The sequence below is a fragment of the Mycteria americana genome, chromosome 5, assembly GCF_035582795.1.
Source record: "Mycteria americana isolate JAX WOST 10 ecotype Jacksonville Zoo and Gardens chromosome 5, USCA_MyAme_1.0, whole genome shotgun sequence".
Taxonomy (NCBI): Eukaryota; Metazoa; Chordata; class Aves; order Ciconiiformes; family Ciconiidae; genus Mycteria; species Mycteria americana.
In genome coordinates, this window is record NC_134369.1 from 44985078 (window position 1) to 44995763 (window position 10686).

At 49.4% G+C, this 10686-nt stretch overlaps 1 protein-coding gene across 1 annotated transcript in view; it reads right to left on the bottom strand.

Annotated features, from left to right (window-relative positions):
* EGLN3 (egl-9 family hypoxia inducible factor 3) overlaps positions 1 to 10417 on the bottom strand; it is a 31043-nt gene extending 20626 nt beyond the window's left edge. Inside the window, exon 1 of the mRNA XM_075503126.1 lies at positions 9655 to 10417. Within this exon, the coding sequence (XP_075359241.1) occupies positions 9655 to 10011 (357 nt within the window). The 5' untranslated portion in view covers positions 10012 to 10417. The remainder of the gene's footprint in view (positions 1 to 9654) is intronic.
* Positions 10418 to 10686: the final 269 nt, after the last annotated feature.

Below are 10686 nucleotides of genomic sequence, written 5' to 3' on the forward strand. Positions count from 1 at the left end.
GATACATCCTGGGGGACTCTGTTCTATTTGTGCACATCTAGTCGTACGCCACAGTTTATATGCCTTAACAGCAGGACATGTTACAGAATTTACAGTGAAGCTTCTCCTTTTTCCACTTCTCAAACCACTTCTACCAGATTCCCTATGGGAAATCAGAAGGGGAAGGTGCAGTTACACATACAGTCTTTCCGCAGCAAGCACAACACCCTAAGACTGTTAACAACCTAGGAACAGGCGAGTTGAGGACTAATTGACACTTCCTTTTTTTTTTTTAATATCTCCTCTCCCAAGTTCCCGTGGTTCTGTATTATTTTTTTTTTTCTACCCGCATAGTCCAGCGAGGGGCTGTGTGCAAGAGACTTCCATCGCTCCCTGGAGCCTTGGGGCAGTCAGGAGGCTCCATGCCAGCATCCACCGCCTCTGAGCCCACTGTCCAACAGTGCCTCCCACCCCAGGCTTCTCCCATTCAGGGTGGCATTCCCCAGCCTGCACTGACTAACACCTATCTCCCTGTATGCATTCCTGCAATAACGGCTACTGTTAATGGTATAAGACAGGTTTGCCACAAGACAGTCAATTGCAAAGGTCAGATAAAAATCGTAACTGCTATCTATAACTTCCATCAAGTAAGGCTCCTCGCTCCCTCCCAAGACACCATGTAAGAGATGGCCCGAATTTCAAATCTAAGACAAAATGTAGACAAAGACCAGGGATAGCACAAGAAATCACTGCAACTTTTCCTGAAGTTTTCTAAACATGTTCTAGCATAATCTAAGCCAAGCACCAAAGGATGTGCTTCAGTCTCATTGATTTCAAAGAGCCTTTAAAAAAACAAAAAAAAAACCAGTACTTAAGTGAATTGCTGAACCAGGGCCAAAACTTGAAAAACATTTGCTTTATCAATTTTTATAAAAAATTACAGCGCAAGATGACATAAGCAATGATTAATTATTATTATGACTTGCAGACAAGAAAAATGCAAACATATTTCTTGTTTGGTTTTTCAGGTCCAAAAACAAAGCAAAGAGTCTATTGTGACCAAAGGATTCATATGAACTAGATATACGCGAGACTCAAAATGGTTATCTTTTTTGCTACGAAGTAGGATACAGTTCCCTGATGTTTGGCAAAAGACGTGGCTACCCTGCCATTTCCAGCTGAGAAAGCTCTGGACAAACTGTTTCCAGTCTGTGCAGACAGCGTGCTATGCTGTACTCCTGCAGTTTATGCTACTCATTTTAAACTGGGAAGCCGGTGGCATGAACATTTAGTAAGCCTCCATGGAACCATTATGGTCAGCAAAATCTCTTGCATTACTTTATTTGTGAAGAATCAGAGCAACAAGTAGCTTGTTTAATCAACTGCTTTCTATTAAGTGCTTTGCATGGTGGCACTAAGTTTCTTTGTCTACTAATCTTATCAAAACACAATGACAAGAGAAAAATTACTGTAGGGGAAATCTCCTTTCTGTCACTGAGAGATAGTAGATGCATATGTGTGAGTGAATGATGGAGGGGAAATGGGGCTTACAGCTCTCTCCAAATCACTCACAGGAACGGTCAGGAGTGGTGTGCTGATGGGATGACGTGCCTGTGAACAGTAGGAGATAGATCGTCTGCTTGGCATGATGAGCCTCCTTCCTCCGTTTTCTTCTTCCACCACACTGCCTGAACAGCTAGAGACCTTCTTCTTGCTTTTCTGACCAACTCCCTGTCATCTCTTTTCAAAGCAATAAAAGGTCTAAAACAAATTGCTATGTAATGCTATGCATCAATCAAAATCTTTTGTCGAGCCCCCCCCCACGTTCTGTGCCAATGCATCAGTTACTCACCCTGGAGCCCACCACAGGGGCCACCAGCTGCCCCAGGCACAGGTACCAGACAGAAGCAGTTCCCAAAACACCTCTACCCGACAGCTCCTCTACTAATCCAATAAAACCTTTTCACAGAAGCTTAGGGAGTCTTGTGTTGCTGGCAGCTTTCTAACAACGTTGTTTCAGTCTTCGGCTTTGTGACAGAAGGATTACAGTCATGATAAATCCAATCCAGGGTTTCAAATTCCCTCGAGTTGGTATGCACACATCCTCCTTCTCCATAAATCTAAAACCGGCAACACTTACTCACAGTCTTCCCTTCCTGACCTCCCCATTCTTACAAGCCATCCACTGCAAGATGGATGAGCGCTATGTGGCCTGCTGGTGCCAAAGGACCACTTGCCCCCGACCTATTACACAACAGGAAAAGGCAATCCAATTGAAACAGGAGCAGGAGAAAACTTTAATAAGTGAATACCTCCAAAAAAAAGAAAAAAAAAGTACTTTGACTTCGTAAAAGTCATCTTGAAACATTTGATAAAAGTACTGATCGCTTCCAAGTATGTCCAGCCTGTTCAGCAAACATCAAGATTTCATCTGATTAAAAATGCATTCATGTTTGGGTCATTGTGGCTTTATCTTCTCCCTCTGTCCTGCCCCTTCCACACAGGGAAAGGAATTGCTGAGGGAGTACAGACACTGTTGAACATCCCCACCACCACCCCCTCACAAAAAAAAATCTGTACAGCATAGGAGAAAGAGGAGGGAGAAGACACTTCCACGTACTAAATCAAGCAAAGTGCTCAGAAAGCAACGTGCAGGGTAAGGCTGTATTACATCGAGCCACCATCCCGGTAAGTTTGGAAGTCAAAGAAAGAAGAGTTTACTGTGAAATCAAATAAAGACACTGGGCTTAATGCAGACAGCTAGGATCCTTAATGCAAAGAAACAAGTTCATTTTTATTGTGTACATGCTGCCCTACATCAGTGACATGAGAGCATCAATGCATCTCCATTTAAACGTATACTGTTATTAGCAGTAAGTTGTAATGAACTGAATTATTTATTAATAATTACCCTGGGAAAAGGCTGTGTACAAATATTCATAGCAAGGACCAGCTCCCCTCCCTCCCGAAATGCCAGCTCAGCAGGAGGGGGCACTGAACTCTGAGTCTTGCTGTTCTCCCAGTGGCTCTCCCAAGGATACTGTGCCTTGCAATGCTGTACACAGTCCAAAGGACAAACACTCCCCATACCCAGAGGCATTAATGCCACCTGTATTACAGTGTCCCTCCCCACACAGCTGTGGAAGGTTTACATTGACATTTAATGAGCCCTCATACAAAAACAAACTGAGGCATGTATTTACTTAGGGCTTGCAAGTAATAGGGATATTGGCAGGCACACCAGTAGGGCTACCACTGCAAGTCTCTGGCTTTAAGAGCTGACATAGTGGTACTGGAAAGGACTGGTATCAGTGCAATGGATAGGAAGGCACTAAGGAAAACGTGCTACCAGTATGGGACAGATTGCAGAAAACCTCACTGCTTTGCCATCATTGTGTAACTCCAGAGCCTAATAAGACTCATTAAGCACTGCCTGACCACAAAACTACAAACAATATAAAAAAAGCCAAGTAACCTGCCCTGATGCCACAAACATGTGCACAACCTCAGGATAAACAGACCACTCTGCTCTTCACATCGCCTGAGAGCTCAGACTTCTTTCCCTTCTCTTACAGGATTAGCCATCTTCTGCCTTCCTCTGCGACTACGACTGCAAAGCACACGGAGAGGCTCCTAACGCGGTGTAAGACAGGTTGCTGGATGGTTACAGACTTCTCCACAAGAGAGGGAAAGGAGGACCAGCAGCAACCACCTGGCTGCCAAAGGCTCTGATGTAATGCACACTGAAGACGGCACATTTTTTCCACTGCCTACCATGGAATAAGTCTACCAGTCAGGTTCTTCAGAGTGATGATACACAACAGCTACTGAATTCAAGCTGCTTGTAACTTCAACACCCAAGTAGGAGCTCAAACACCATTCCACAGAGACTACCCACGCTTCTGAAGCCACTTACAGATATGTGCATCGCTGTCTGTAAAATAGTGACCCGTTTCTCCAATACCCTGTCCCTGCTGAGTGAAGAAGCAATCCGAAAGATTCTCCAAGTGCCTCTTTCAGAGAAGAATCTTTTGGAAGTTTCAAAAAGTCATTGAGAATAATTTGATGAAGAACAAAAACAAGTGCTAATATGCCCAGGTTTATACTCATTTAATGCTCTGATTGTCAAGTAAAAATTATACATTCCTGTGTATAATTAACCAGGCTAACTAATCTTGCTTGACAAACACAGATATAAACATCAGCTTTGACACCGAGCCAAAGCAACCACTCTAGGATCTGTGCCAATGCTGAATTCCTCAGTCTGATATCATAAAACGACTTGTCTGTTGTATTTACAGTTCCAGTGGCTCTGGACTCTGCCGGCAGCCGGCCAGAAGAACAGATTTGAACTTACCCATTATGCCAGAACATGTGCATTTGATTAGAAGAAAGAGAAATTATGCATATTTCTTCTGGATGGTGGTATTCATCAGACCTCCCATTGTAAACTAATCGCAAGGCATGCTGCTACGCAAGTATCAAAAATCCTTTGTAATATGTAATAAACCAGTATATTTCTATAGGCAGTATTGCTCTTCAGCTCTATAGCCAGTTTTCTGTTATCCTGCTCCTTACATCCACACCTCAAATGAGAAAATGCAGCATTTCACTCTGTTTTAATTGCAAAGGATAGAATTTGAATGCTATAGAACAGAGCTTTTCTTTCTTCAAACATAAATGCAAAAATATCTCACCTGAGTTATGAGGGACTTGGTAAAACCACTCAGCCCAAGCCTGTGACATTTCAGGAACAGAAATCTCGGTAACAACCTGCAAGATAGACCGTCTTTCAAAACCTATCCAAGAACACCCCATCGTGTGGTAGGCAGAAGGACCCGCTCTGGTTTTCAGCAAACGCTCACTAGCCATGAAGTGCCACCAGAAAAGACCTCCTTCTCCTGCGACAGTCAGAGAGGGCCCAGCAGGCTGGGGTGAGCAGGGAGGTGTGGTGGCTACAAGCAGAGGATGCAGAAAACATTAGATAAAAAAGTAGAAGGCCCACAGAGATTTTGAAGCAAGTTTTCAAGAGGGTTCACATCCCACAGGGACTTCTAAATTAACTAATCTCATATTGAAAACACATTTTTTTTTTAACTTCAGGCTATATACTTGACACCGAATGCAAGCGGTTGGGTTCTGAGCTAAAACATGGGCTTCCTTCAACACAGGTCAGCTATTAGGACTATGACTTCTTGCCTTATTTTCTAACCAGCAGGGTGTCCAGCAGGCACAAGATGAGCTCAAGGTCCCCAAAGGCAGCCCTGACATGGATTTCAACCCACGAAGGCACACAAGAGGGTACCAGTGACTCACAGCAGGACACGCTGCTGTCACGACGGGGTGCAGAGTCCACGCAGAGTGCGGCCACACCAGTTCAAAGTGCCTTCCACCCCTCGCCCGTGAGGACCAACGCAGCTCGCTGGCAGCACGTCAAGCGCTGACTCAGCCGAGGTGGCCCAGGGCAGCAGGCACTGACGGCATCACTCTGGGACCCTGCCTGGCCACAGGGAGAGCTGCCCTTCTCCAGCAGAGGCAAAACGTGAAAGGGGGAACAGCCACAGCCTCTCAGCAGCACAGGAGCTACCCAGGCATCCCGCCGCGAATGCAGCTTTAACATTTCCACACACCGGCCAGCCGACCCAGTTCCTGACAGCCCCCGTCCCCTGCCTCCCCACAGGAGGGACTTCCAGAGCACAAGGCTCCCCAGACTCTGCAGCATCTGAGGCTGCCAAAGGGACAGATATCCCAAACTCCACAGCACCTGGCACATCTGCAGCTTCTAACTTGAAAAATTCCTCTCTTATGTCTTGAAGGAGAAATTTCTCAAATGGCTTCTGTTCTGGAGTATTTTCCTGCCTTGTTTTGGGGAGGTGTGGTTTGGTTTTTTTTTCCAATGTTGTTGCTTTGATTTATTGCTTCGATTTATTTATTTATAATACAGGGATTATTTTTCTACAGGGCAGACATTTCACTGCCTACGAAATTTCTTAATTGCCTCCTGGAATATTTTACAACACATGGCAGGCCCCTGTGCCACCTCTGTACCTCAGCAATATTAATTTGCAAGTGGGCTCCAACCTTTTACAGACAGCATCATCTCCACCATCCCCTCAAGCCCCCGCAAACCCCAATTAACCCCAAGAAGGGACTTTGGGACCTGAGGAGTCAGAAGCTGCGGCACATCACCCTTTCACCTGTGGTCCCCGGAGCACCACCTAACCTGGGGGCACTCCAGGTGACCGACCATGGAGACCATGCTGTGGCCTCGCTTCCCAGCCCAAACCACCCACCAGCTTTTCTCCCCCAGGCATCAAAGCACCAGCAGAGTGGAGACAGGTCCTCAAAACCAGACTGACCTCTGCCCTCAAGCCAGAGCATCCCTCTACACAGGGATGTGAATCTTCCCACACTGAGGAGAGGACTCAGCCTGAGTCAACGATGCCTTGGTGAGATCCTTAGCTATTTACCTACTACAAAAGGGCAACCATGGTATTATTTTACTAGAAAATGGAAACTAGTTGAGGAGAATGAAGAAGCCAACAAGCAGAGCATTAGGTCTGTCAACAGAAGAGTCCTTTAGAAGAATGTTATCTGGTTATTTTGATCATTTAACCATGTCAGCTAATATTTTTACATATGACTTATTCCAAAGATAGATTTGGATCACTGGTCTGCAAAGATGAAAGGTTACATTTCATTATCAGCCCTCAAATGTCAACCAACAGCTCTTCAGAGTATCCAGTACCCTTGTAAAATTTTACTTCCATCCATTCTCTTTGATGAAATCTTAACTTTCTTGTAATGCTGTTGGAAGTCATTTGGAAACGGCAAAATCCTGACTCATTTCTCTCATGTAGCTACAAGGAAAGCTTCCTTTATTGGACGAAAGTCATTCTTGTCGTCTTATGTTTGTGTAGCTACAAAAAACCACGAAGCACATCACACTAAGCAGACAGTAAGCTGACAGAAGTTCATTTACTAAGCAAACATCTCCCTCTCTTCCAACACTTAGGCTGAAGATTAAAGTCATACTATTGTTTTAAAAGCATAAACCTCTAAAGAATGATGAGGCTGATATTACATAGATTCATTTCCATGACAAGAGGAGTTACCATGTAGCCAAAGGCTTACACTTTAAACAAATTGCTCTGGACTCTTAGCCCCATCTAATACCTATATCCCAAAACAATAAATTATAATAGCACATGTCCAGCTAAGAAGTTCTGGTCCAGTTGCTCACAAACACCCCACACTCCTCCAAATGTTAAGCCATGGAATTTTTCTGGGCATCCATTTATGTGTATAATCTAGCAGATAAAATAAAAATACACTGAATTAAAATTTGGGATTTTTGTGTACGCATTCACAAGACTTTAGAAGATAAGCAAAACGTGCAGGTTTGATGGTGGAAGGGAAATGTCTATAGGTGACGTGGGAACCTGCATGCACTGTAGTAGTCAGTTGGTTAGTCACAGGAATAATCTTCCTCCTGAAGGCGTCCCACATCTCAGTTACAGATGGCAGCTGCTATTCCAGGGCCTCACATATCCATGGTACTTATTATTATTATAAAGGGATGGGTTACTATTAATTCTGATGGAAATTCCTCTGCATTTAGTTCTACAAACGATATTGAGTCCCTTTCAGTCCTGGACTGTTGCGTAGCACTTCCATGCGCTGTTTGGAGTCTGACACCTTCCACACTAAAGCACAAGGGCCAAAAGTCTCTTTATAGCAAGTAGCTTGGTATCTATTTAGAAGACAAGTTATGTCCTGTCTCTTATTAATGTTTGTACAAAAATGACTGCAAGAACACCACAACTCAGTTTTAAAATCATCTCTACAACCCAAGGTCACTCCCCAAAAGACTCTTCTCCCCAGCCAGTGGCAACACCCTTCAGGCATCCAGTTGACTCTTTCTCCAAATATCTGGTACAAATGCTGGACCACCTCCTTTCACTCCAGTCCAACTTTAACGTGAGCCCCCATCTTTTCCCCTCCTGGTGGCCAGCAATGCACTTTCAGCAGTAATCAGGCAAACAGAAGTCACCCAGAGAAAGAACTAGGATGACCTTAAAGGCATGCCAAAGCAGAATGGTTATTTTTACCTCCTAGCACCAGGCTCCCACCAGGAATAAGTGAAATCCAGTCTACTCACATTTTAAACCAAACCTATCCAAGCTTTAGCGGAACTGATGATCAGTAGTTCACTGGAGCTAAGCACGGGAGCAATGTTTCAACCTTTTATTATTCCCACCACTGTGTGGAAGTGTGCTGGGGGGGAGTGGAGGTGTGCATGCACAGGTTTTAAGGTGTTCCCAAGCAACTGGTAAACATGACCACACTGTTTTCTTCGTTTTCTGTGGGGGAAAAAAAAACATCTCAGCACCACTCACACGTCCCCTTAGTTCAGTGCAAGTTAGGACCAAAAGAAATGCCTAACTTTTAACTTTTGTAATTTTTTAAAAGTTTCATCGTTTCTATTTCTGGCATATCTCTAAAAGAAGTGGATGTTTTGAAAACGTGCTGTATATTACAGAATTCAAGTCAGAAATAAAGAAATGGGGATGTTTTCAGCATTCAGGACAATGGAGCACACTTAGTTCCAAGCCAGTCCACTTTGCCACAGCAAAACAGACAAGGAAAGAAAAGCCAAGTTATCCCAAACTGAAGTAATGACATTACAAGTGCAAATAAACTTTACCGGGAAAGAAACCTGTAATACAAGTGTCCTACAATACAAGTGTCCTCTCCATTTCTGAGCAAGAAAGCCTAGAAAAAAAAAATAACTCTCCCCTTCAGGAAAAAAAAAAAAAAGTTTGCTGTGCTCAAACAGAGCATCCCTTATTTTGTGCCACATGCCCAACGCAATAACGATAACCTCTCCAGCTGTAGGTCCCGGGCACGAGTTGGACCCTCGAAATTACTTTGGGCAACACTATCACACGGGCACCAACAACCAAATAACCGGATCCGAGCCGTGTTCGTGCGCAGGGAGGGGGTAGGGAGCTCGTCCCTCCACCTGAAACAATCCTCCAAAGGCAAGTCATGGTCAAGGCTAGGCTCGTCTGGCGGGGTACGCCCCGCGTTGGCGGTCCCCGTTCTCGGCAGCCGGGGCGAGCAGCAGCCGGCCGCGGGGTCAGCCGGGCTCCGGCCCCACCGCGGCGAAGTGCGGTGCCGCCTGCAGCCCCCCCCCCTCCCCCGGTCGGCTGCGACGTGATCCCCGATGGCACACGGGGGTACAGGCAAGGGCCTGGCCGGAGTCCGGCAACCGAGGAGCCCGGCGAAGACACAGCACGGGGCAGCGCGGCGAGCCGCCCCGGAGAGCTGCCGGCACCGGCGGGCGCGGGACCCGCAGCGGGCAGCCCCGCTGCCGCGGCCGCGTTTTTAGCGAGACCTCCGCCGCCGCCCGCCGCCGGCCAGGGCTGGAGAGCGGCTGCCCGGCGCGGGCGTCCCCTGGGCAGCCCACGGCGCCTCCGCCACCCGGAGCGGTGCCGAGGGGACAGCCCAGCGGGGCTGCCGAAGCCACAGACGCCCGCGCACAGCGAGGACGCGACACGGCGGGGGGAGCCCGTGGAAACTTTCCGCCAGGTCCCAGCGAGAGACGCCAGGCGGGCCGGGCCGGCCGGGAGCCGGTGCCGGGGGGCGGGCGGGGGCCCCGCGGCCCCTTACCTTGGATCGCTCCTTCACGTAGTACTTGCCGAGCCGGCTCCCGCAGTACATCACCAGCCGGTCTATCAGCGTGAGGAGGAAGTTGATGGCCTCGCAGCCCTCCTCCGTGCCCCCGATCCACTTGATCTGGTCGCCGCGGAGGTGTCGCTTGGCGACGCCGCGGCTGGGGCCGGCCAGCTGCCCGTCGGCCAGCTCCCCGTCGCGGTGCATCCGCTTCACCCGCTCCAGCACGCAGTCCCCCACCACCTCCCCCAGGAAGTTGTCCAGGTAGCAGAAGCCGATGTCGTGCAAGCAGGGCACGACGTACTCCAGGGCGATTCTCTCCAGGTCGACCCTCATGATGTGCCCCAGCGGCATGGCGCTGCGGGGACGGGCGCGCCGCTGCCCTGCCGGCGCCCGCGTCGGGAGGCGACGCCCGCCGGGCCGCCGCCGGCTCCAGGCCGAGCCGGGCAGGGGCTCCGCCGCGGCGCGGGGCCAGGCGAGGCGAGGCGAGGCGAGGCAAAACTTTCGCCGCGGCGAGCTGCGAGCTGCGCTCCGCGGCCCGGCGCTGCGGGGACGGCGGCGCTGCCGGAGCCCCGGGCTGCCGCCGCCGCGCGAGCAGCGTGCAGGACCCCCGGGGCCGTGTGGGCACCGCGCCTGGCGGCCCCCGCCCGCTTTGTGGACGGGGCGGCAGATGGCCCCGCGCTGATTAATACGCCGGCTACGTGCGGGATGTGTGCTCGCCCCGCCGCCCGCTCGCGCGGCGCCGCCGCACGTGGGTGGAGCCCGCCCGGCACGGCGCGGCACGGCACGGCACCGCGCGGCGCGGCTCGCCCCGCCCGCTCCCCGCCCGCCACAGCGCAGGCAGCCAACCGGCTGCCGCGGGGCGTGGCCAGCCCTGGGGGAACATGCGGCGGGGGCTTCCACACGTGCGCGCGGAGGGCGTGGCCTGCGGTCCCGCAAGCCCCGCCTCCCCGGGAGTGGGCGTGGCCAGCGCCATTGAGGAATTCTCCCCCGGCATGTCGGCGGCGCTGCGCCCCCCCGGCCCCGCCG